Source organism: Cetorhinus maximus, chromosome 13, assembly GCF_964194155.1.
Source record: "Cetorhinus maximus chromosome 13, sCetMax3.hap1.1, whole genome shotgun sequence".
Classification (NCBI taxonomy): Eukaryota; Metazoa; Chordata; class Chondrichthyes; order Lamniformes; family Cetorhinidae; genus Cetorhinus; species Cetorhinus maximus.
The window spans coordinates 29,745,219-29,773,038 of NC_135891.1; the positions used below are offsets into that span (position 1 = coordinate 29,745,219).

The following is a 27,820-nucleotide window of genomic DNA, read 5'->3' on the forward strand; positions in this document are numbered from 1 at the left end:
CGATCAGAGGTGGGAACTCCTTATTCCAAGTGCATTGGGAATAATTCTAGTGCCAGTAATGACCTCAGCTAACTCAGCAAGGACCAAACACTAAACTTGTTATGGTGGCTGAGCTTTACCCACTGTCTTAAGCAGTTCAGCCTTTGAGAAAGTCCAACTGATCAATACCTCTTGGCTTTCAGTGCACTGTATTTTCAACTAAAATCAATGCTACAGTCAGTTCCCAACCCTCTGGTTGCCCATTTCATTCAGGTGGTCAGTTGCCCAATGACCGAAGACACACTGTTTTATCTACTGGAACACTGCGTATTGTGAGAGTTGCTGCCCATGATCAAGGCCAGTATGAATGTCATGCCATTAGTGTTGTGGGGGCAAGACACGTGCCAGTACAACTGACTGTTGAGTCACTAGGTGAGACCTGAGACTTCTATCATTTAGTCTTTAGTGCTATAGTGTAACGAGTTATTCTCCAGTAACACAACCTAGAATGATCTTTAACCTCTAGAACCAGTTCAATTGCTCTATGAAAGTGTTGATCAGTTACAGATACAGCCATAAAATTCTATGGATCTTTATTGTGCGTAAAACCACTGTACCATTCCTATCAAAAATATTGGAATTTTTGACACTCTTAAATGTAAAAAGATTTTACAGTATTTTGTGCTACTTCAGTAGAAATTAGGTTGTACAGAAACTATTGTCGTCTTTTGAAATATTAATGTCAAATTGTGTAGAGCAATGTAGATTGAACTTGATGCAAATTCAGTTCTGATTTGTGCTTTCTCCCTGGGCAGTGACACCTGTGTTTATTCACACACCATACGACACCACAGCAGAAACTGGTCAGGATGTGGAAGTTCAATGCTCTGCACAAGGAGAACCTCACCCCATCATTACATGGACCAAGGTATGGATTAGGTCTTTTTCTGAAGATTATTAGGATGAAGTTCCTGTCTTAATTTGAGCAAAGAAGTAAGTTATTCTTGGAATTACTTCTTCCCGAAAATCCGAAAACACACATTTCATCCCTATCTTCCTAACAATTTTGAAGCCAATGGAAGGCAAGGGAATATCTTACTAAAGCTTTCGATAATGCCAGTTAAATTACTGATGAAGGAAATAATGGATTCTAAATCTGATACCAAGCATATCCCGTCATTTTCGGTGATATGGTGAGGAAGACCGTGTAATTATTCCATGCTTTGTAGTTGAATGCCCATTGAAGAATCAACTAGAGTTGCCCAGCATGCCCAATAATTCCCAAATCGCAGAATTGCCCAACTGGCATTCAATAGTAGACCTCCACGGCCTTGTATTTCCAACAGCTTCTATTCTTTCTGCCAATTAAAGGTGTGATTTTTGGCAAATATGCTCAGGCCAAAATTGTATAGTCAAAGCACTGCAACTTCACTGGGGCCAACAGAAATATGGCACCAAATAGTACAGAATCCATATTTATGCTCAACAATTAGAAGTACAACAGAGCAAGACATCTGCCTAACTACTGTGAAGGACATTGACCTTCAAAGTTGAGGTGAGAGTGACTGCCTTTGATATTAAGGCAGCATTTGACCGAGTGTGGCATCAAGGAGCCCTAGCAAAACTGAACTCAATGGGAATCAGGGGGAAAAGTCTTCGCTGGTTGGAGTCATACCTAACACAAAGGAAGATTGTTGTGGTTGTTGGAGGTCAATCACCTCGGCCCCAGGACACCACTGTAGGAGTTCCTCAGGGTAGTGACCTAGGTCCAACCATCTCAGCTGCTTCCTCAATGACCTCCCTTTCAACATAGGGTCAGAAGTGGGAATGTTCACTGATGATTGCACAATGTTCAGCGCCATTCATGACTCCTGAGATACTGAAGCAGTCCATGTCCAAATGCAGCAAGACCTGGACAATATCCAGGCTTGACTGACAAGTGGCAAGTAACATTCATACCACACAAGTGCCAGGCAGTGACCATCTCCAACAAGAAAGAATCTAACCATCGCCCCTTGACATTCAATGGCATTACCATTGCTGAATCCCCCACTATCAACATCCTGGGGGCTACCGTTGACCTGAAACTGAACTGGACTACCCATATAAATACTGTGCCTACAAGAGCAGATCAGCATTAACTCACCTCCTGAAAACTTGTCAACTATCTACAATGCATAGGTTAGGAGTGTGATGGAATACTCTCCACTTGCCTGACAGAGTGCAGCTCCAACACACTCAAGAAGCTTGATGTCATCCAGGACAAAGCAGCCCACTTGATTGGTACCCCATCCACAAACATTAACTCTCTCCACCACTAACGCGTAGTGGCAGCATTATGTACCATCTACAAGATACACTGCAGGAATTCACCAAGCCTCCTTAGAGAGCACCTTCCAAACCCACGACTGCTACCATCAGAAGAACAAGGGCAGCAGGCGCATGGGAACACCACCAACTGGAAGTTCCCCTCCAAGCCACACACCATCCTGACTTGGAAATATATCGCTGTTCCTTCACTGTCGCTGGGTCAAAATTCTGGAACTGCCTCCCTAACAGCACTGCAGGTGTACCTACACCACATGGACTGCAGTGGTTCAAGAAGGTGGCTTGCCACCACCTTCTCAAGGACAATTAGGGATGTGCAATAAATGCTGGCCTAGCCAGTTATGACTACATCCCATGAATGAATTTTAAAAAATCAGAGGGATGGATCATACTATTTAGGCAGTCCACAACTGAAGAGGCACAACAGAGGTGGTCATTCTAAGTAATAGAAATTCAGAGCAGCCACCCACTGCTCCAATTGGAGTGGTGCTCTGGAAGCCCTTATTATTCCAAAAAGGACATTCAACATTGCCTTTTTTTTTTTCTCTCCAAGAACTATCCTTGGCCTGCAATGGCTTGGAAATGGAGGCAATCAATCCCTTCAGGGTTACCTTAACATTGCAACTTCGTCAGGCTTTCAGAAGACCTAGCGCTATATCTGTTCTCGCAGGCACACAAACCGCCGAGCTTTCTTCTGAATGGAATTCATGGGTTCACCTGGGAACACTATCAGACACCTTCCCCGCCCAAACTGTTGCTGGGACATGGAGAAGGAAACTGGTATGTTAATGATCTGCTCCCTTTCAGAATTTCTGACAGTGGACAATTGGGACCTAAACTTGGCAGATCTGGGTTCACGCTAAATTTCTGCGACAAAAGCACCCTCACCCCTCCACAATATGCTTGTAGTAATTCACCCCAGATTATACCCTCCCCATCGCAGAATTTCAGCCATTGTTTCCCTAAGAATTGCAAATGTTTGACACCAACTACATGGTTTTCAGAATACCAGAGCTGACTGGTGCAACCCTCATTCTCACCTTGAGCCCATGGGAAAATTAAACATTTAACATAAAATAATGATGGAATCATGCCATGGGTTGAATTTATGTGGTTCAGCACCAACAAATGATGGGTTAGACATTAGTTTTTAAAATGAGAACTAATCATTTGGTAGTACAGAACTCGAGTATTGCTGAAAAAAGGCATTTTGTCAAAGCTTTTCATCTTGCCCTCATCAGGACAATCGCAAGAATATCAATGTCAGGGGAAGCAACAACTTTATACTGTATGAGAAGAGAGTGCTGATTGGTTGGCAAGTGAATTCTAATTGGTAAGAGGCATTACCATGGAGAATGCACCAGTTAAGCTGCCACCATTAACTGGTGCATTCTCTATGGCAATGCCTCTACCAATCAGTGTCCACTTGCCAACCAATCAGCACTCTCTCATACAGGATAAAGTTGTTGCTTCCCCTGATATTGGTATTCTTGTGAATGTCCTGCTGAGTGCAAGACAAAAAGCTTTGACAAAATGTCTTTTTTCAGCAATACTCAAAATGAGAAGTGGTTCGGAAAGATGTAGCCGCAGTGTGTATTTCCAGAGAAAGCAAAGAGCAGAAGTTCACAGAAGATGAAATAGGTTAAATATTTATGTTCCCAAAGCTGGTTTACTTTCAACTCTCTCTTTATAAACAGGATGGTGTACAAATCACAGACAGTGGAAAGTTCTTTGTCACTCCAGAGGGAGCTCTGATTATTCGAGATGTTGGAGAAGCAGATCAGGGCCGATATGAATGCATTGCCCGTAATGCATTTGGCTTTATCTCCAGTAATATGTTGTTAACTGTCACTGGTATGTTATTGCAATTATCATATTTTAATCTGTTGTAGACAGAGGTGTTGTTTCTCAGCAGTGCTCGTGGCACAGAATTGGTTACGGTTATATTGATTTCCATATTTTATTTTTTGCAATGGAAAGAAACATGTTTTAAAATGAGGCATAGAGAAGTGGAGGAGGATGGGGAGAGACAGTGAGCCATCGGGGATCTTCCTTACCTTGGCCAAATGTAGAACAGATACCACAGGTTAATATAGAAGTAGGCTCCAGGGGTATAGAATACAAAGTTTCATGCTAACCTGAGAAAGTCCGAATACTGGGAGGACGAGATTCCGTGGGCCAATTGGCCACTCCTCCTTGACTTTCCTGCATACTATTTGTGCAACAGACCATATACTGCATTGTCAAATGGTCACAAGGGCAGTTATGAATATAACCTTAATGTTAATGAGTCCTGACATCTTGGCCATCACTTTGGTACACTGTAGCCTCTTCAGTCCGGAATGCTTGGGACCAAGGCACTTCTGGATTTCAGAACTTTCTGTTAGAATGCCTAACCACAACTGTGTGAACTAGATATAAATATGTACCTGAGACATAAAGCAGTGACAAGACATTACAAAGCAGTAATAAAATTGTTTCCATGTTTTCAAAGTACTGCACTCAGGCATTAGAAAACTCATTTATCAGTGAGTGCCGAGCGAGCTCGGAATGTCTGTGCCAATTTGGCACAGGCAGAGGCAGGCAAGTGTAACACAGTGACTGCCTGAGTTCAGGAAATACTGGGAGGTCACCTGGGAAGGTGACTGGTGGCTTCAAACTTTGCTGTGGTTCTGCTCTTGTCTGCCTGTTGTACAGGCTCCTGTTGTAAATCTTCTATTGGCACAAATTATCAGCCTATTTCAAGGCTGCGGAAGTTAATTGGAGACCCATGCAAACCGTAACTTCCTTACCCAAAGCCTGAAATGTCACAAACAGGATAATTAGTATCTCACCATTCCCTTGACACACCCTACAACATGTAACTGAAACACTTCATTGTATATGTTTACACATCCTACTGCCTGATGTAATAAATCCCAAGCAGGTAAACTCCTGTCTTATCTCTCCCTAGCAAAATAAGTAGCATTGACCAAAATTTCTTGGTTTACAAATCACTGTTAATAATATTAGCCTAATATATTTGTACCTTCTGTTATCGCTGTTTTAAAGAAGACCTTAATGTTTTTAAATTGATGGGTTGATAAAGAGAAACCATTTCCTCTGATGGGAGAGTCCAGTGCCAAGGGACATAACCTTAAAATCAGAGCTAGGCTATTCAGGGGTTATGTCAGGAAGCACTTCATACAAAGTATAGTGGAAAACTGGGAATCTCTGCCTCCCAGAAACTGTTGATCTAATTGAATGGTGGAACAGCCTCAAAGTGTTGAATGGCCTACTCCTGTTCTTATGCTTCCTATGAAGTTGTTATTGTTAAAATAGTAGACAGAGGCATCTGATACAAAAGCATTGTGTTTATCCAGAAAGTTTGGCAATTTAACTTCTAGCCTGTTATACACGCTCCCACTTGATTTATTATCATAGTCTTGGGTGCTTTGGCAGCTTTGCCTTTCAATTTCAAGGACTCCCTTGAATACTTTAACTGTCAGACTTCTAACTGCTCCACTAATTTCCATGAATGTGGGCCCCAGAACTGAAACATTGTACATGCTGCTAGATGGCTGGTGTGTGTAGCTATATAACATCTGTTGTGTAGCACTGCAGTTGATGCTGATGGCCATATTCCCTTTATAATGTCCTTTTATAGGAAAAGAAACTAAATAGAAATGTCTTTGTATGTATGTATCTTTGATGCTTTGGTTTTCAGCCCCAGAGGGTGGGCGAACTGGCGATACCTTTGTTGAAGAGTCTCTCCAGGAAGCTATAAACAGCATTGACAGTGCAATTAATTCAACGCGAAGGGATTTGTTTGACAAGTAAGTATGCAATAATCTCTAAGTCTCTTTCCAACTCAGTCAAACACGTACATAAATTCTTTCATATGTGAAAAATGTGGAGATTATTTATGATTATAAATATACAGTTATGAGTATTAATGCTATACCACAGCCATGTAAATTTCCCCAAATGTGTGATGGTTTGGACCCTGATTACATTTTTCCTTATGTTTGAGCCACGTGATGAACATATTAAAGTGACTGAGCACTGTCTTTGTTTATTCAGCTGTGAGCCACTTTCACATGAATTTTATTTAAACGCAACTCAACCATTTAACTGTCTGTCTCAAAACCCCTGGAATCCTCTCAGTTTTATCTCTGAGCCTAAGTCCTTACATGAAGCCATGGCACTATATACTAATGGAAGATTTTGGGAAGGCAATGAAAAGTGTGCATTCATCAACATTTTCACATCAATGCAACAGTGACAATGAAATAATGTTTTACAAGTGGATCTGGATAAATGTGTGCATTTCACCAGAATGATACCCAGGCTAAGAGCTAAATTATCAGGATACATTGCATAGACGAGGTCCATATTCCCTTGAATGTAGAAGATTAAAAGATAATCTAACTGAGGTGTTTAAGATAATTAATAGAGTGATTAGGTAAATAGAGAGAAACCATTTCCTCTGATGGGAGAGTCCAGTGCAAAGGGACATAACCTTAAAATCGGAGCTAGGCTATTCAGGGGTGATGTCAGGAAGCACTACATACAAAGTATAGTGGAAAACTTGGAATCACTGCCTCCCAGAAACTGTTGATCTAAGTGGAACAGACTCAAAGTGCTGAATGGCCTACTCCTGTTCTTATACTTCCTATGAAGTTGATGTATTAAAAAGGTGTTGGATTCTCAACAGTCATTTTCTACAGGTTCAAAATGCAGGTCTACAAGGCCGATAAACAACAATTAGAGACTTTAGTTTTTCAATGTTTTTGTGTTGGGCTTGTTATCTGGCAACAAGCTCTGACCTTGCTTAACCAGAGATGACTCACTCAACAAATGCATAAATCTAAACTAAGTCCCTAATGATAGAGAACAGTTTCTTTGTTGGGTATTAAGCCAGGCGTACATTTGATTTTAGTCCCCTGCCATATGTACTTACATACTAGTCTAATAGTCTACTTTAAATCATTGGAGGTCAAGATGTTTCTTTTATGAAAAAAATGCTAAAGAACTAAATGATATGGTTTGAAAATAATTATCTGGGGCATATTCTTAGTTGCCAAGCCATCGTAATTTCCCTACACCCCACCTTCCAGAGGCAGAAAACGGGTCTTTTTGGAAGAGGAAGTAAGCCAACAATAATGATTGGCCTCAGACAGCAAACCCAATCAACAGAGCCACTGGCAGCCAGATCCCTTCCGCACCAAAGTTCCAAAGATCAAAAATAATTAAATTAATTCAATATCTAAATTGGCATCAATCTCAGTTTAAGCAGCTCAAGGATCTTCAGTGTATCAATTTACTCCTCCAATAAGCAGTTAATGTTTTATCCCAGAAAGGCAGTTGGTGAAGGATGGTGGAGCCAATCTTCACACATTTTAATATCTATTTACAGAGTCACACCGTACAAGTCAACCATCTAACCCAACAGCCAAAGTTTTAGTCTCTGTCTATTAGTAGGAGGCTCAAGTTAATGTCCACCACCTGCATACAATTAAACAAATTAATGTACAAGTCGAGTATCCTTTATCCGTACATCCAAAAATCAAACGTTTTTTTTGAACAGACCCAACATGAACCTCACTGACCTTTAGCATGGGAAGTCTGTGACCTGGGCCGACATGAACTTCACCAACCAGACTCAACCTTTAGCATGAGAAGCCCAGTTGTTTTTTTTGTGGTTATTTAGTGCTTTGATTCCACTGTGAACATGTCAAAAAGTCCATCAGATACTCTTATGGGTAACGGTGAGAAAAGGAAAAGGAAGCATAGTTCGTTATCAATTGCTAAGAAAGTGGAGATTTTGCAGAAACTTGGCCGCAGTACGTATGTAAGTTAACTGCTTCAGAAGTATGGCGTAGGTATCGCCACCATATACAATTTAAAGAAGCCGAAAGACAAAGTGTTGAAATTTTATTTCAACCTAGTATTTGTAGACTATAGCTAGCCTAGGCTTAGGCTATTGTAATATAATTAGGCCTAGGCTTACCATCCGTATGGTAGGCATATCACATCCGAAAACCAAAAATATCCAAATATTGAAACACAATCAGCCCCAACGGTTTTGGATAAAGGATACTCAACCTGTACAACTAACACATTCCCTTCTCACTCTTTAAATAAAAATTAAAGTAAATATGCACAACCAAATTTTAAAGCTAGCTAAATAAAAAACATTCATATTCTGTATAAAGTATCACATTTTGAGATGCCCCTTCTTCTAGGATCCCTAAGAATTTCCTCACGCACACATTTTTCAATACAATGAGATGGTTTATGACTTGCATCACCCATTTAATTTAGAGATTTCCTTTCTCTCTGGCATTTCTTTCAAACCAGCAGTGTCAATCTGTAACCCTTTCTCACTCACTTTTCATAGTGCACATTATTCCGCACAGAAGGATTATCTGCATAATGTTTAATTGGTATACTATCTTTAGTATGCCCTTGTATAGAATCTCACTTAAAATATTTGATAAATAGAATCCAATATCCACTGTCTCCAGAAGGGCCAGTACTTCAGCAGCTGAAGTACAACCCTTTTTAGTTTCTTAGCTCCCCAAGCTAAAGAAAAATATTTTTCATTCTCACCCATCAAAATGTTATGAAACCAATTGCACTGGAATATCCATCAGGGTGATTAGCATGTGAAGCATCACTAAGGTGACAAAATTCACGGCAAGGATTTCCCTGTCAGTGAGCGGGGGGGCGGGGCCCACTTGCCGACATGTAAAATGACACGGGATGATGTCAGGCACAACTCCCAACGTCACCCCACCTCATTTCAATTTTCAGGTCGGCGGGGGCTCAGCCGAATCAGCTGTGCGCCCCCCGACTTGTCAATGGCCTATTGAGGCCATTGACAAAGTACTTAACATTATTAATGGACCTGCCCATCCAACCTTAGGGTTGGCGGGCAGGCCGGGAGCCCTGGCGGGCTTCAGGAAAAGCATGAAACCTCATCCACGGGCGGGATGAGGTTTCATGTGGGTTTTTTAATTTTTAATAAAAGTGTAACTAAAAGTGATGGACATGTCCCAACTCATGTGACAGGGGACATGAGGGGACATGTCAGGGAAATTTTTTTTTCTATTTTTAACATATTTTAATGTGGAGCCAATCTCCCTGATGCAGCACTTAGCCTCAGGGAGATGAGTGCGCACTCTGGGCTCAGGGAATCTCCCCCCCACCCCCCCCCCGCCCCCCAACATAGGGAGTGCATAGCGCTTAATTGGCCTGCCCACGTAAAATGGCGGCATGCCCCCAATTGGGGGCGCCGATCGGAGACGTGCCTCCAGCCCGCTACTGAACTTCCCCCACCAAAGGGGGGAAAATTTTGCCCTATGTTCTTTGGTTAACTTAAGGATGGCGACATACACATGCATTCTCCAGATTTTATGTTTTAAATGTTTTATTTACCTTTAAAATATTGTCTACTACTGAACTCCTACACAGCAAAACAGGCCCCAGTTCCAGAAGACCGATAAGCAACAATATAAACATTAAGGGCTGAATTTTCTGGTTGGCGGGGGGGAGAAGCAGGAGTGGGTACGGGTGTGCGCGGACCCAATCGCCGTCCACGATCGGGTCCACACCGCCATTTTACGCAGGCGGGCCAATTAAGGCCCGCCCAGCGTGAATCGCGGCTCCTGAGGACAGTGAGAGTGAGCGAGCAGAGGCGGGACTGCAATGACCACTGGGTCCATTGGCGACCCGGCGGCCTGTTTTAAAAAGTTGCTGCAGCCTTTCAAAGGCTGTGAATCATGGCCAGTGGAAGGGCTCCCCAGAGCGCTGCTGGTGAGCAGGCCAGGCAGGAGGGTAGAGCAGGGAGCCACTGTGCCCCTTGTTTTTCCGATGATTGCCTTGCTGCCATCCTCAAGGACCTCCACCCCGGCACGGTTGGTCATGTGGTGGGGCCTCCTCCTCCCATCCTGGGGTACCAAAACCTCCCGATATTTAACGGCCAGCTCCCCGCACACCAACGGGAAAATTCTGCCCTAAGAAACCAAATTATCTGTGTTGGGTTTGTTAGCTAGCAACAAACTTTGCTTTACTTAACCAGAAACTATTCACTCGACTAATGCTTAGATCAAAACTGTTGAGTCCCTCATGATGGAGAACAGTTTCTTTGTTGGGTATATTAAGTGTCCATGCGTATTTATTCAAGTCCCCTGCCATATGCTCTTGCATTCAAGTCTAATCGTCTATTGTTAAATCTTGGTGAGTCAAGATGTTTCTTGTAAAAAAAAGTCTGAGTGCTGAACCAGTTCAACTGACCAATCAAGATTTGCAATTGCTTTATTTCTTCTGTAAAAGCAATCTTTTCTTTTTGTGATAACCTAGCATGATTAATTGGTGTGGCAGTAACATTCTCTAAATGAGATTGTTGATTTAAAATTATTCCAGGCCCACTTTGCTTAACATCTATATCAATAAATCCCAAATCTCCACAAGCCTGATTCCCAGTTTCAAATTCTATCCTAATCTTATTAATCACGCATTTCTCAAATTTCGTACCACCGTACCACCCACAAGAAATCATCAACTAGCATCATGAAGATGCCTGAAAAGCTTCCTTTATGATAGCAATGGAATATTGTGGGAATTGCTCTTAGTTGAGCAAAACAATTCTCACCAAAAATTACCACACCCAGGAAGCATCATTCAGGCCTGAGATGCATTTGCTTAGTTTCCATAGTTTTACTTATACATCTGGTGCCTTTTTGGTCGGTTTCAGAAACATTTCTCTCTGAAAAGTATCTCCATACAGAAATGTGGCTTTTATGTTGATTGATGTACATTACAATGAGTATGGGGCCAAAAGACCTAAAAAGATTTTCAAGATTACTTTTCCACCTGTGGGAACGTCTACTCAAATGTTTATATCACCTTGTCACTGTTCAAAACCCCTATAGCTAGTACCCTTGTTTTAACCATGCAAGTCCCTTCTGCAATGACTTTTTCAGTACAAATCCACCTATGTTACAAAACTGGTTTCCCCTTATCTGGTACACCAAAATAAACTCCAAACTCTCTCCAACTATCTAATTTCTTCTGGTTTGCCTCTTTAGTTTAGCCTCCAGTTTATTGCCAGCCACCAAAACATCACAATCACAAGAACTTCTGTTTACAGTTCAGTTCCGAGACTGTTATGTGCCCTTTATTTCATTTTGTAACGTATTTAAACTTCTTGTTCTTTTATGTTGTTGGGACTACTACTGCAAGATTACACTCTTGCACTACCCAAAGGGCCTTTCTTACTCTCCACTCTTTCATCATATTCTGCCAATCCATGTACCTCACTTCTTGGCCATCAGCCTGAAACATTCAACCAATATTTAAATTTGCTAGTAGCATGTTCCATAGTTGTCACATCCCCCATTCACTAGACCAGTGTTGATCAACACACTCACCACATGTAGCAAATCAGCCACAGATAAGTGGCAAATTGATGCTCATCATTTTTACAGCCACACAATATTGACTTGTGTTAAAGTTCTGACGATGGGTGTCACTCGCTAGGCCGCTATTTGTCTTCCGTCCCTAATTAAACAAGGAAGAATCAACCACGTTGCTGTTAGACAGGAGTCATGTATCGGTCGGACCGCAACTATGTTTATCAGGATATAGTTTAGTTGTCGGGTTTCTAATGACTTGGAAGCAGAAGGACCACTTGCTCAAAAGTAACAAGAAAAATACTCGGCCGCATGTGACTTTCTCTGTTCCTGTTCTCTCTGGTTGCCTCTCAATGATACATTTAGGTCTGCGGGGTCGCTTTGTGAAGCACTTTGTAAGCAGGGCCGGCCTTCAGAATGACAACAGTCTGATTGTTCTCGAAATTTTCTTGCAGAATCTAGTGACACAGAACGCTAACTGAAGAGGTTGGTATTGTTTAGCTGGTCATTAGCAGTGTTCACAAAACAGGTGGGGTACATAAGCAAAGCACAGTGCTGCATGGCTGACTGCCAGTGAGGGTTGAAATGCGTAATATTGGCAAACTGAGACAGAGCAGCAACATCCAAATGTGTTGAACCTTCATCTTAAAAGATCTGTTGAAACGAGTGCTTGAAAGGAATAGGATGCTATTGGAGTAAAAGGAGAGATTACAGGAGGCTGGCCATGAGCCAAAGGTCAATTAAACGTGTTCAGAAATGGCAGGTGACAGAGTGTAAACAAGGCAAGAGTCGGAGCGCAGAAACAAATACTTAGGGCTGAATTTTACGCTAATCGGGCATGCGCGTGCCCGACCTGCTCGGGTGTGAAATCGGGCAAGATGATGTCGGGCGAGCATCCAGACGTCATCCCATGCTCGCGCATTATTTCGGTCGGCGGGTGCACGCAAAAGTCGGAAGCACACCCACTGACAATTAAAGAGCAATTAAGCCCATTAACAGCGCAATTGTCTGTCATTTTACGTAGCCCGTCCAACCTTACAGTAGGCGGACAGGTGAATCGGCCAGGCGGCTTTACATTTGTCAGCAGGCCTCATCCAAAGGCGGGATGAGGTTTCCATTATTAAGTAAAATAAAAATAGAAATCTGTGGACATCGTTTTTATAATCTGTATGTTCAGATGCCTGATTCTAATGCTTGGACATTTCTTTCCTGATTTTAACAAGTTTATTTCCTGGGTTTTGGGCCTTCAGCTCCCTAAGGCAGCTCTCTGCCTTCAAGGAGCTTTCTGTCAGCGCTTGCCCACGCCCGTGTCGACGTCATCGCCCACCCTTCTCCCACCTCCACCCAGGCAGTGCTGAGCTTTTCAGCACGCGCTTCATGCTGGCTGGCTGTTGATTGGCCAGCCAGAGTGAAATCACGGTCGGCGGTCTGTTTCCCAACCGCTCCCGTGCCCGCTGAGCTGAAAATTCAGGCTTTAGAAATTTGTTGATTCATTTCCCTTGCCAAGTGTCCTAATTTATCAATTCTGATAAAACCAAGACAGTTTATTCTTGATTTTTAAAAAATTAACTGGAGCATTCATCAGAACCAGAACACTTCTGTTAACAGATCATCACCATGGCCAGTGGGTAAATTGCTGTGAGAATTTGTGCTGAGTGCGCATCCAAGAATGGGCCAGAAAATTACTTGGCATGACTGCAGTTCAAGATAGAGACCAAACCCACTTATTGAAATTGGGATATGCTGCACTTGTGCTTCAGCCACATATATTGTGGGAAGGATCCTCCTCACCAAGTGGGCAAAGCGAAATGCACCTGCCTGCAGCTAGTACCAAGAATTACACTCATGGGAGGGGGTTTGGGGGCAAGGTGGGGCAGTGGTGGTGGTGACCTCCTCTTCAGCAGGCAGACTCTGTAAATTCTGAGGTGTCATCCTCTGAGATTACAAGACCAGTCATCATCCCAGCAATATTGCAAAGTGCCATCCAGAATGGCTGGATGCAGGGCTGTGACTAGTGTGTGTACCAGGGTATACTTCTGGCCACTGCCCCTCCAACAGTCAGATATGGAGGGTTGGAATTTGTGGAGCCTGTGTGAGGTAAGGCATGTGTTATATATGGCCTAGGACTAATTGAACCATCTGGTAGTTGGTTCCCCCCGAAGTTTCTGTCAGGGTAGCTGGGATTCGAGGTCTTGGGCTGAAACAACCATTATCTATTCTCAAACTTTATATGCCTATTTGTTAATGGTAGTGCGGACGATCTGTCTGCATACTTTGAACTGGTAAATAAGAATGTATCAACGGTTTTCTAGTTTTTGTTACAAATAACTTTCCAACATTCCAGTAGCCAAACATTTCAGAATTTGAGTTCTACCTTGTATTTGACAGGCGTCCACGTACCCCAAATGACCTACTGGCCCTATTCCGTTACCCACGGGACCCCTATACTGTAGAAGCAGCAAGAGCGGGTGAAATCTTTGAGAGAACACTACAATTAATTCAGGAGCATGTACAGCAAGGCCTAACTGTGAACCTCAATAACACAAGTATGTGACAACAGCCTTCATTTAAAACAAATTTGTGATGGTGGCAGTGTCTGTGCATTAGTTTGTTATTTGCATCATAACTTGAATACTATTACATGACGCGTCGTATCTGATATGGAACAGTGTTTTTAGAGTTTTACCAGAACTGAGTTACAATAACAATAGTATGAAAACTTTTTTATTGTACTGTCGTTTTCCAGGAAGCTTAGAAATCTTGTTGCAGGCGGTAGAAAGGAAAATTTAAAATAAAAACAATGTTGGAAATACACAAGAGGATTGTCGTTACCTGCATAGGGAAAAGGTCATATTTTCAGGTCATCAGTTGTAACTTGAAGCTAAGTAACACCCTTAATAGGACTAAATAAAATGAAGAAGGGAAGGGAACAGAACATGTATAAGTCAAGGGGCAGACATGTTGGCAACCTATCACTGAGCAGTGTTAATAGGTTGAATGGCTGCAAAAATGTTATTAGAAAAATTTGGAAGGGGTTTAAAAACATGGCGATTGATATTGCAAAGACCATCTCAATATGGCAATGAGAAGGCATCAAAAGAACAAAAAGGCATGATGGTTGTTAAATAAGACAGCAAAGAGCCACAGAAAAGATGCAAATGAAAAAATCTAAAATTGAACATGCCTGATATTGAATACAACAGAGAAAAGAAAGGTTTTAGAAATAGGAAAAAGACAGTAGGTCCAACAAGCTCTTTCACTTCTTGCTGTTTCACCATACGTTTTTGTTTCCTTCCTATCTAATTATCTTTTTATGCAGATTATATTATCCATTTTGAAAGCCTTCCCGATCAGTTTATTCTATAACTTTTTTATCCTTTGGATTAAAGTCTGCCTTCTTATATATATATATTTCTTTTATTCATTCACGGGATGTGGGCTTTGCTGGCTGGGCCAGGGTTTATTGCTCATCCCTAGTTGCCCTTGAGAAGGTGGTGGTGAGCTGTCTTCTTGAACCGCTGCTGCCCATAGGGGTGGACAGAGGGGACGTTGGAGGAGAGGCCGGGTGAGAGGGAATTCCTGCAGGGACTGTACCTTAATGATGGGAGGGGTGGGAGGACGCTGCTGATGGAGGCGTTCCCTCCCCCCCCCCCAACCCCCCACTTCCTGCCCAAGGCCTGAACCCAGTTTATTGTCGGGCTACCCCCCACCCCAGAGCTCCTCCTGCTTGCCTCAAAATAGAAGCTGGGCAGGAAATGGCCCTTAAGTGATCAATAATGGACCAGTAAAGGATCTCAACTGAAGCAAGGCCAGCTGCCCCCGCCCGTCCAAGCATAAAATTGTGGAGAGTTTGGGGTGGATGGGAACCTGGTGGGAAGGCCACCTGAGAAATGTTACTCTCACCTCCTGCCTATAAACCACCGGTGAGAGAGAATGTAAAATTCTGCCCCATGTTGTGAGAGAATTTCATGTGCCTAGAATCATTTAAAACACTGTCTGTGCTAAGTTATTATATTTGGTTCTGATTTTGTTTTATTTGACACTTCATTTTTAGGTTATCGCTATAATGATCTGGTTTCTCCAAGATACCTTAACATGATTGCTAATATTTCGGGATGTACTACTCACAGACGTTCCCCTGACTGTATAGACATTTGTTTTCACCAAAAATATAGAACACATGATGGCACTTGTAATAACCTGCAGCATCCAATGTGGGGAGCATCGCTTACTGCTTTTGAAAGACTTCTAAAGCCCGTGTACGAAAATGGATTTAACCTTCCAAGGGGTTCCAATCTGAACCAGGAGGACAGTAGGCACCCTCTTCCATTGCCTCGTCTGGTTTCCACAACAGTGGTCGGCACTGAAACAATCACTCCTGATGACCAATATACACACCTACTAATGCAGTGGGGCCAATTTCTAGATCATGATTTGGATTTAACAGTGGCTGCACTGAGTATGTCTCGGTTTTCTGACGGAGAGCCGTGCAACAAGTTCTGCACCAATGATCCTCCATGTTTTCCAATTTTGATCCCAGATGACGATCCTCGTGTGAGGAATGGCCGATGTATGTTCTTTGTGCGCTCTAGTCCTGTTTGTGGCAGTGGAATGACCTCCTTGTTAATGAATTCTGTGTACCCAAGAGAACAGATTAATCACTTGACGTCCTACATTGATGCATCTAATGTTTACGGAAGTACAGAGCATGAGGCCCGTGAGGTGAGGGATCTAACCAATCAACGCGGTCTATTAAAGGCCGGTCAGGTTGTGCCTAAATCTGGCAAACATTTGTTGCCTTTTGCAACAGGCCCACCAACTGAGTGCATGAGGGATACAAATGAGAGCCCTATTCCATGCTTCCTTGCAGGCGATCACAGATCCAATGAGCATATTGCATTGACAGCAGTACACACACTGTGGTTCCGTGAACACAACCGAATTGCAACAGAGCTACTGAAACTCAATCCACATTGGGATGGCGATACCATCTATCACGAAGCACGCAAAATTATTGCCGCTCAAATGCAGCATATCACATATTCACATTGGTTATCCAAAATCCTAGGAGATGTTGGTATGAAAATACTAGGTGACTACAAGGGCTACAATCCAAATATCAATGCAGGTATTGTCAATGCTTTTGCCACAGCAGCTTTTCGCTTTGGTCACACACTCATCAATCCAATTCTGTATCGACTGAATGAATCTTTCCAGCCAATTCCTGAAGGCCATCTTCCATTGCATAAAGCCTTCTTCTCGCCATTCAGACTTATTCAGGAGGGTGGCATCGACCCACTTCTTCGTGGCCTTTTTGCTGTCCCTGGAAAAATGAGAGTTCCAACTGAACTTTTGAACCTGGAGCTCACGGAAAAGTTGTTTTCCATGGTGCATGCTGTTTCCCTGGATTTAGCAGCAATGAATATCCAGCGTGGACGTGATCATGGAATACCTCCATACAATGACTACAGGGTTTTCTGTAACCTCACATCTGCTCACGACTTTGAAGATTTGAAAAATGAGATCAAGAATCCAGAGATTCGAAAAAAACTAGAAAGGTAAGCAGACAATAAAATATAAGTACACCTCTTCCAGCATAATTTGTGGGGCTGGTTCCTAATTCTACTAAAATAAACAAAAAAGTTAACTTGGCTTTCCCATCAGGCACTTTCAAAAGCACTAAGGTTGGATATAGCATTACTCTACGTGGGTCAGCTATAATTTCTATATTAATACCCAAACTAAATTTCTCACATGAGTATCTTTCCATTTCCCATCTGGGTTATCTTTCATTGCGACACTGGGTGGAATTACCCAACTGGAGAAAATTATTTGCAGTTTTCTGCTACTGATCGATGTTGACCAAGAATCAACGCTTCACTGCACACCTGTTTCACTTTGGACGATGGAGTCTCCCATCTCTGTGAATTCACAACTAAGTACAACAGTGAAAGAGCCATTGTCAGAGGATGCTGCATTCATCTGGCCCTTTCAGTTAAAACTCCCAAACTAACCAATTTTAAAAGTAACAGACATATGACAATGATGGCTAGGAAAAGACCAGGTGATCCACTGATCTTCATCGTGTTAGCCCTCCCAGACCCACAAGCCTCCAATACCCTGAGAGTGGCAAAAGCTGCAAATCAAGTTTTAATCATGATGAACTTGTATCCAAGGATAGATTTATGGCCAGAGTAAGCAGGGAGTGATAATAGAGACCGTTTTTTTTTTTTAGTGTTTACAGATTTGGCAATTATTGAGAAAGAAAATTTTTTTTTATCTGCCTCTTTAATGACAAATTCTATTTTCTCCATAACCAGATTTCTCTGTAAGTCTGTCTGCATCTATAAAGAGAAAAGACAGGTGGTTGTTTAATGTATAGACGATTCTTCAGAGCTGAAACTGACCACGCATTCACATTATGGGGTTCATTTTCATTTGATTTGCCTAGTGTTAATGGAGTGGTTAATGCCTCAAAAGGGTTTTATCTAATTATCATTATTTAATTAACCCTATTATGTAAATAGGAAAAATTGCCACTTTAGTTTGGAGCTAGTTAGAATTTTGCTGAAAAGAGAGATGTGTTGCGGAAGCTCAGCTAAGCTTGAAACTTTGATGAAGAGTCATCGACCTGAAATGTTAACTCTGTTTCTCTCCACAGATTTTGCCAGACCTGCTGAGTATTTCCAGCATGTTCTATTTTTATTTCAGATTTTCAACATCTGCAGTATTCTGGTTTTTGAAATTCATTAAGGTGTGCTGTTAAGGGAAGAATCTAAAGCCTTTTGCTGATCATTTGTGGCCAGAAGGGATGTGAAAACATGGCAAGATTAGAGGAACAATTGATTCTGTTGTGAAAATATTACTTTCCATTAAAATACCAGGATTCATATAACAGAATAAATATAAAATGAAATCTTCGATGTAGAATGAACAGCCCCACAACGTGCATTTATAAAGTAGAAGCAAAATAATGTGGATGCTGGAAATCTGAAATAAAAACAGAAAATGCTGGAAAATCTCAGCAAGTCTGGCAGCATTTGTGGAGAGAGGAAAAAAGGTTAACATTTCAAGACCAATATGACTCTTCTTCATATTTCCTCCTATTTACTGCATTTTCTGTTTTTATTGTATTTATAAACACCTGCAGCAATAATTTAGAGTGAATACAGAAACGACTCAATCATAGAAATTTAGATGGTGTGACTGGAGGCATTATTGAATAGATGGTTTGGGAAGATGGGGAGTAGGGTAATGTTACGATCCCAGCTGATGTTAATACTGAACAAGTCAGATCCCAGAATGAAACCTGGCTTGATAAATCTGAACATGTTTTTTGGAAACCGTGCAGGTCAGTTACTGAACACATTCACAAGAGTCTGCTGGTATACTTTTAACACAAAGAATTAGACATTTATTAAACAAGACAAATGAACTATATTGCACTAGACAAAAGGGAGAGGAAGGTTTCAGTACAAACACCCGAAAATGATTCAAACTCACAGCACTTCTTTTATCTCAGCAAAACCCTTACAGACACAAAACTCCAGTGAAGATTTACCATTATTTCAACATCACAGCTTCTTTTTTTGGGCCTGCACAGTTGCAAATGGTTTTCTTCCAGCAGATTTCTGAGCATTCACTAGATGCTTTTCCCTCAGCTGATGCCTCTTCCTGAGACACCCCAAAAAAATCCACAAGCTAAGCTCCCTATTACTTTAACTTCAAAGCACGAGTTCCCCAAACTTGATTCCCCAGCAGTCTTGCAGGATTTCTTACTAGAGAGCTTAGAGCTTCTGCCTTCACTCTCTGGTAGACACACACTGACTGAAAAACCCTTCTGTATTTCCCTACGTCTTTGTATCGTACAAACCCTTCTGTATTTCCCTGCGTCTTTGTATCGTCTTTGGGTCGCTAGGCAGCAGCACAGCTTTTTCTACTTTGTTTTTTCCTCTAAATTCATTAAACTACTTATCCCTCTATAACCTAGCTCTTCACTTCAAGGATTTTAAAACCTCATTAAAAATGCATTTATACAAAACAGGGTCACCAGACTTCCCAGCACCCAGCTCACAAAAAACTCTAAATGAAACTAGAACCATGTTTCACCTCTTAACACACAAATACAAATATAAATTATACTTAACATTATACATTGTTCCTAACAGTAACAACAATACAGGTTCGAGAGAGATTTGGATAGTGAGGGTGGAATGGAGAGGACAAAAGATGCGAAGGTGGAGATGGTTGTCAGATAAGGGCTAGCACTTGGATGTAGAGGCTGGATGAGGGTGAGGCAATTGGTGGAATTTGTAATTGAGGCTAAGGATTCTGATTTCAGTCCTTGGGGTTGGGGAAAATGAGGCTGATGAGAAGCACCTTGGAATGCAGATAGTGGAATTTTGGATGAGTTGGAGTGTAATTGAGTAGATCTTTGGAAGGCTGACACCAAGAGTATTGGAGAAGTTGATCCGGGGAGTGACAAAGTGTGGATGACAATTTCAGGAGTGGTCACGTGAGGTAAACCCAGATGTGTGAGCACTTTCACAATGGTCGAATTAGGCAGTCTTTTTGCTAGAAAGAATATGGAGCTTGAAACTCAACTCTAGGTGAGACAGGAAAAGGGCAAGATAGACTAAAGCCTTGTACTGCACTGCCTTTAATCAATAATAACAAAGTAAGACATGTTTGATAAACAATGGCCCATTTCTTCTGAGGAAGTGAAATCATTGTAGGATTGCTGCTCTGTTCAAACGTTCCCCTGCCTTAATGCTGCTTCGCATTTCTTGCTGGGTCTTCTGAGCCTGGCTTTATCAGAAATGGGAAGTGCAGCACCCCTTAGAGAGCTCCATCACAGCAGAGTAGAGCTGGTGGGAAGACAGGACATGCCTGCTTTTTAAGTTTAAAGGTCCAGTGTGAATGTTAGTGAATAGGATGAATGTTAGTGAATGGGTGACTGGATGAATGAAAGAATGAATAGGTAGGTTGGTAGGGTAGGTGAGGTGGGATGAGGAGGCAGGTGGGGGAGGGGTCGGGGTGGCAAGGGGTTGAGCTGGGTAGGTGAGTTGGGGGCTAGGTGGGTTGGGGGCTAGTCGGGTCGGGTAGTCAGGTGGTGGGGGGATAGTGTGGTTGGGAGGGGTAGTTGGATCCGGCTGGGGGGTAGTCGGTGGTGTTGCGGGGGGAAGTGGTAAGTGTGGGATAGTCAGGTGGTTGGGGAGGGTGTTGTTAGTCGGGCCGAGTCAGGCCTGGGGATGGTCGGGGGTAGTCAGGTCTGATCAGGGGTTTAGCTGGTAGTCAGGGTTGGGAGGGTAGCTGGGGGATCAGGAGGGTAGTTGGGGGAAGTCAAGGGGTCGGGAGGGTAGTCGTAGGTTCAGCAGGGGCAGTGAAGGGAGGCAAGGGGTCAGTGTGAGTGACTGGGGGGTCAGTTCTGGAGTTACACATGAGTTAGACTAGGTTTTAATCTGTCTAACATTTGTTAGGTAACTATCCAGGTAAGTCTGGCGGAACTGTCTGAAGTCTGAAGGGAGCAGGGTAATTGCCCATCGGATGTTCAAACTTCTCGACTATTCCCACGGAGGTTAGCGCATTGGGGCTTCCGCAGGATCCTGCTCCAAATCTTTGGTCATACGTCCGATCTGCGGAAGATTTGGCCCTTTATCTCTCATTGGAATTTGCTCAGTTTCGTTTGCGAGTAACTTATACCAACAGAAGTCTTTATTTATCTTACCAATAGCTGACCTTATTACTGTTGTAGGTTGTATGGTTCTCCACGGAATATAGACCTTTGGCCTGCACTGATGGTAGAAGATTTGATACCTGGCACAAGAGTGGGACCTGTGCTGCTATGCCTGCTTAGTACTCAATTCCGTAGACTAAGAGATGGAGACAGGTAAATATCCAGATTGTCATGTTATGTAGTCTAATCAATGGATAAAGGATATAATTTATATATGTTGGGCACACAGAAGCTGCTTTCAGTTGGATTTTTCATACCACTAGTAATCCATGGCTGGATTAGTTTTTGCAAGTGTTAACTGGGGGGTTCTGCACTATTTAACATGTTTGTCTGTCGATCCCAAATAAAGCTGTGCTTCTGTCTGCCTGCTACATTTTGCATTTTTGTATTTTGTACATTTTGCCTGTTTGTAGAATCTGTTGTCATGTTTGTATAAGGATACTGAAGGGATCAAAAACAAGCTGAAAAAATATGGGATTATTTTACACATATAAACTGCAAGTGAAAAAAAAGGAACACTTAGAAGAAACTGAAAAAAAAAATGTGCTTTAATGGATTACAAGGGTTTCTCAAAGTTTGTGATGTTCTAAGAAGTCTGAAGCCCTGTGAAATCTATTGATGTGCCCTGAAATCATTGTGAAGCTTTATGAAACTGGTTGATAGTTTCACAGGATGACCTTAACCTCACAAATTTTAAATAAGCCATGGAAACTTAGGGTATGATTGTACAACTGCTGGTGGCCCTCCAGTGTCTCACTCAAGTACCTTTTCCAAACAATGAGTGGAAACCACAAGATAAATGGAAATAATATACTATTCAGTCCATTGTAGCTCATCCATCACCATTAATATTTACATTAACAGTATTGCCTTTTTTCCACAGAGAATGTAATCTTTTAAACAAGCTTAATTTTTGGCACCACATTTACAATTTCTATTCCCACTTTCTCTCCAATCTCATCCCCAACCCCCACCTCTCTTGTGCTGCATCCATTTTTTTTTTTTTAAGATATTTATTGAATTCTTTGACATGGGGGATATGAGAATCATGTCCAAATCAGGCTCTGTACTCACTGAGAGCTCCCTTACACAAATATTCCCAGAAGCGATCATAAGATACTGATAAGGCACACTTACCCAGCCTGCTGAGGAAAACCGTGAGTGCCTCTGTTACTAGCTCAGCACCGACTACAGTAAAGAGAGGTATTCTTGGGTCTGTGTGACTACGGGCTGAATTTTCACCTCGGCAGGCAAGCGGCACCCAGCCCGCTCAAGCGTGAAATGATCCGCATTGATGTTGGGCGAGCGTCCCGACGTCAACAGGCAGTCACACGATAGTTCAGTCGGCGGGCGTGCGCAGGAATCGGCAGCGCGCCCACCAACTATTAAAAAGACCGTTAAGGCCACCAAAGTAACAATTAAGTTACATTTTTTTGCTGCCTGTCCAACCTTACGGTTGGGTGGGCAGGCGAAAAGGCCAAGCAGCCTTTGCATTTTTTTGGAAACCTCATCCACGGGCGGGATGAGGTTTCCAACATCAAATAAAAATAAAATAAAACTTTTTAAATCTCACTTATAACATGTCCCTACACATGTGACAGAGTCACATGAGGGGACATGTTTTATAATATTTCTCACATCTTTATTTTATTCATTGAAAACTCTTCATCTCCCTGAGGCAGCTCTGTGCCTCAGGGAGATTCTCAAGCGCGCACTCGCGCACATGCGCGAAGTTTGCGCTCATCCTGCTCGCCGTCCTCCAATAGCCCCCCCCTGCCCTGCCCTGCACAGGCAGCGCTGAGCTGCTCGCGTTTGACGCTGAGCATGCCTTAATTAGCCTGCAAGCATGAAATCGCTTTCCGGCCTCGATCGCGGGCGGCTTCCCCGAGCCCACCCGACAAGGGCTAAATTCTGCCCTTTGTGTTGCACTGCATGGTCCCTTCAAGGAAATAAAGACTTGAATTTATATAGCACTTTACACGATCTCAACACATCTCAAAAGTATTTTACAGCCAATAAACTACCTTTATGCGTGTAGTCAGTGTTGTATTTCAGGATTATCACTGAAAATACTCTTAGAACAATGTTGTTGTGAATAGTTGAAGTTGGAGGCTTTCGTGTTCTGCGAAAGAGTCCAATCTGAAATACCATACAACAAGGTGGATGTGAGTTTACACCAGCAAATTATGGGTCTTAACTGGGCCATCATGGCAGCTCAAAAACTGATCTCCTAATGTTTGTTTAGTATTACAGTAAACAGGTTGTAACCTTTTACCTAGGTAAGTTTAGGCAAAACTACCTCTCGATGGGATTAATATATCAATTAAAATCTGTCAGGAAAATTTACCCATCATGTCAATAGCACTAGCCTTTGATTGTCAGTGAGATGAATGGTTAATTGCTGTGACTCTCTAACTATGGACAAAAGCTTGTCAGTCCAACAATGTTAGCTGTCTTTTCATGCTGCGAGAATTATTGAGGACAATTGGAAATTTTTTTATGTTTGCTCAGATTCTGGTATGAAAATCCGGGAGTCTTCACTGCAACCCAGTTAACTCAGATTAAACAAGCTTCACTTGCACGAGTTATGTGTGATAATGGAGACAACATCCAGCAGGTTCAACCAGATGTGTTTAGAGTGTCAAATTATCCTCAGGGCTTTGTCAGCTGCAGGGAAATTCCACAGATTGACCTTCGAATGTGGCAGGACTGTTGTGAAGGTAAGACTCAATAAACATGAACTTTTTAAAATGAGTGGCTCATTGTAATGTTCACCTATAGTTAGTACACGTAATTTTGTTTTTTTTTCAAATGTAGCCTTAGGACAATGCTATAAGTAGGTGGGAGGGTTTCATATTCTGCGGACAGAACATATGAAGTGGCTGGATGTCAGCAAATTATGGATGCTTAGGTGGGTCATTAGAGGGTCATTGAATGGAGGCTAAGCTGATCTCACATACAATGGAAAAGACATCGGGTTGATTCAGTTCACCATGGGTACACCAGTTGAAGAAATGGAGAAAATAATTCAAAAATGAATAGGGAGAATATTGTTTAATTAAATTTAGAGGCAAGAGCAGGCCATAGAAACGTAGAAAATAGAATCTGGAGTAGGCCGTTCAGCCCTTCGAGTCTGCTCCGTCATTCAATATGATCATGGCTGATCCTCAATCTCAACGGCACACTCACGCTCTCACCCCATACCCCTTGATGCCTTTAGAGCCTAGAAATCTATTTCCTTCTGAAATATATTCAGTGACTTGGCCTCCACAGCCTTCTGTGGTAGAGAATTCCACAGGTTCACCACCCTCTGAGTGAAGAAGTTTCTCCTCATCTCAGTCCTAAATGGTCTAGCCCATATCCTGAGATTGTGACCCATTGTTCTAGACCCCCAGCCGGAGGAAACATCATCCCTGCATCCAGGGATGTACGTTTCAATGAGATTCCTTCTGATTCTTCTAAACGCCAATGAATACAGGCATAGTCAGCTCAATCTCTCTTCATACAATAATCCTGCCATCCCAGGAATCAGTCTTGTGAACCTTCATTGCACTCCCTTGATAGCAAGTATATCCTTTCTTAGGTAAGGAGACCAAAACTGCACACAATACTCCAGGTGTGGTCTCACCAAGGCCCTGTACAGCTGTAGTAAGACATTCTTGCTCCTGTACTCAAGTCCTCTGACAATGAAGGCCAACATACCATTTGCCTTCTTAGCTGCTTGCTGCACCTTCATGTTTGCTTTCAGTGATAGATGTACGTTGATGCCCAGGTCCCTTTGTACATCAACGTTTCCCAGTCTACCACCATTTAAATAATACTCTGCCATTCTGTTTTTCCTACCAAAGTGGATATCTTCACACTTATCCACTTTATACTGCATCTGCCATGCATTTGTCCACTCGCTCAACTTGTCTAAATCACCTTCAAGCCTCTTAACACTCACATTCCCACCTAGTTTTATGTTGTCAGCAAACTTGGAAATATTACATTTGGCTCCCTCATCCAAATCATTGATATATATTGTGAATAAATGGGGCCCAAGCACTGATCCCTGCTAGCACCCCACTAGTACCCCACTAGTCACCGCCTGCCATTTAGTCAAGGCAGAGTTAGATTTTTGATGGACAAGGGAGATCAAGGGTTATGGAGGCAGATGGCAAAGTGGAGTTGAGACCACAACCACATCAGCCATGATCTTATTGAATGGTGGAGCAGGCTCGAAGTGTTGAATGGCCCACTCCTGCTCCTAAGTCCTATATTCTCAAAATATTACCTAGTGTTGTTGCTGTATTTCCAAAGTACATAGAATCTCATTAACACTGAGGATTCTGACTTCAGTAAATGATAAAACACAAATAATACAATTCATTAGTTAAAACATCATGATCATTTATAACAAAAACAGAAAATGCTGGAAAAACTCAACAGATCTAACAGCATCTGTGGAGAGAAAAACAGAGTTAACGTTTCGAGTCCATATGACTTCTTCAGAACTAAAACGGCATTTTCTGTTTTTGTTTCAGATTTCCAACATCCGCAGTATTTTACTTTTATGATCATTTATAATAGCTTTTGGAAAGCATGCTCCATCACTTATTGAACTATAAACTTCTCCCGTCCATTCAGTTGTATCATACAGAAGTTCATTTCTTCTTTGTGAATAAGTTTTCTTTTTATATACAGCCCCAGTGCTAACAGTGTTACACTGCCAAGAAACATTTATGACTTTAACAGAATAACTTGAAGGAATGTTGGAGTAATACTTGATTATTCTATAGAGTAAACATTGGCTTGATAAACTTTAAATTAAAGCATTGTGTCATGCAATAATTCCCAGTTTCAAACGTACACATGATTTTGGACAAAGTGTCAGCTGTTTGCTGGCTTTGTGGGATGGAAGCCAATTGGAACATAAAACACATCCAGCTTGGTGATATTTTTGCCTCCATCTAGTGGCAAGAGCAAAAATAGCCTTGAGCAGGGAGGGTAGCCTTGAACAGGGAGGGTAGCCTTGAGCGTGGATAGACTTGAAGGGACTCTCTCTTGAAAATAAAATATTTACCAGACTGTTTTGCCAAATGACAAATTTGGTTTAAATTGAGATGCAAAGTATTATTGTGTTTTCACATGATGTGAACTGCATCTGAGTTTTGTTACTACGTTCTACTTTTCTCCCTTTCCAACAAAAACAATGTGTCTCTCTTAAAGCAATCAATAATGATTTTGTCAACAACAACAATTTGCATTTGCATAGCATCTTTAATATAGTACAACATTCCAAAGCACTTTACAGAAACATTATCAAGTAGAATTTGACACCGAGCCAAATGAGATATTTGGGAAGGGTGACCAAAAGCTGAGGGAGAGGTTTTAAGGAGCCTCTTAAAAGAGGGCAAACAGTCTGACAACAGAGGCAGAGAGAGGTGATGGACTTGTATTTGCCAATACTCTCCCAGCTAACCTACCATTCTACACCCTACTAAACTTCAAATCATCCAGAACAATTCTTGCTCATATCCTGCCAAGCACCAAGTCCTCCTCATCTACCTTCACTTACCTAAATGAGTTACTGATTCCATCAAATTTAAATCTCTTCATGGCCACGCCCTTCTCTTATTAAGCTCCTCCAAGAGCTGACTGTCCCTCAGACTCTGGTCTCATGCATCCAATTCTACCTTCAAATTCCTACTGTGGCTGGGATTTTCCGTGCCCGCTGGCATCAGGCATGTTCGGTGGCATAAGTGGACAATATGATGAGAAGGCCAAAAATTGTTTTCACGACGTTGTGAAACCAGTTTGCGATCATCCGCTCAGCCCATCAATGGCGGCCGCGTTCCTCACCATCGGACATCAGGAACCTCATTGTAATACGTCAGCATATCATTATAAGGCTAGCCCACCAGAATCATGCCCCCCACGCTGGAGTACCTGCCCACACCGGCGGGAAAACACGCCGATGCAGAACATGCCTTGACAACTGTGACGTGCAAAAATTGGGACTTACCACCAGGGCCTTGCTCACATCGCGGACATCCAGGGAGCAGAAGATGCTGGAGCCCGACAGCAATGGGATCCTACAGGAGCGTCCATGGCATTTTGGGTAGATTCTCATGGACATGGCTCTGCTGCGAAGCAGCTCACGGAAGTTAGAAAGTCACCATTGATGCTCACAACGGATGATGGTCAAGGGGGTGGGAGAGGAAGGACTAGGATTGACTGGGAGAGGAAGAGGTGTCGGGGGGGGCTTGAGGTTGGGAGGGGAAATGAAGATGTGGGGGGGTGAAGTTGAGAGATGGGGAATGAAGGTGTCGGGGGGTGAGGTTGAGGGGGAGGCAGTACGGGGGGAGATGATGGCATCTGGGGAGGTAGGTGTAAG

At 42.4% G+C, this 27,820-nt stretch overlaps 1 protein-coding gene across 1 annotated transcript in view; it reads left to right on the top strand.

Annotated features, from left to right (window-relative positions):
• The window catches only part of LOC144688513 (peroxidasin homolog), a 229,769-nt gene that overhangs the window by 186,703 nt on the left and 15,246 nt on the right, over positions 1 to 27,820 (top strand). Inside the window, exons 12-19 of the mRNA XM_078555175.1 lie at positions 253 to 411; positions 795 to 907; positions 4,005 to 4,161; positions 6,014 to 6,122; positions 14,094 to 14,251; positions 15,760 to 17,263; positions 21,460 to 21,594; positions 23,953 to 24,161. Coding sequence (XP_078411301.1) covers positions 253 to 411; positions 795 to 907; positions 4,005 to 4,161; positions 6,014 to 6,122; positions 14,094 to 14,251; positions 15,760 to 17,263; positions 21,460 to 21,594; positions 23,953 to 24,161 — 2,544 coding nt within the window. The remainder of the gene's footprint in view (positions 1 to 252; positions 412 to 794; positions 908 to 4,004; positions 4,162 to 6,013; positions 6,123 to 14,093; positions 14,252 to 15,759; positions 17,264 to 21,459; positions 21,595 to 23,952; positions 24,162 to 27,820) is intronic.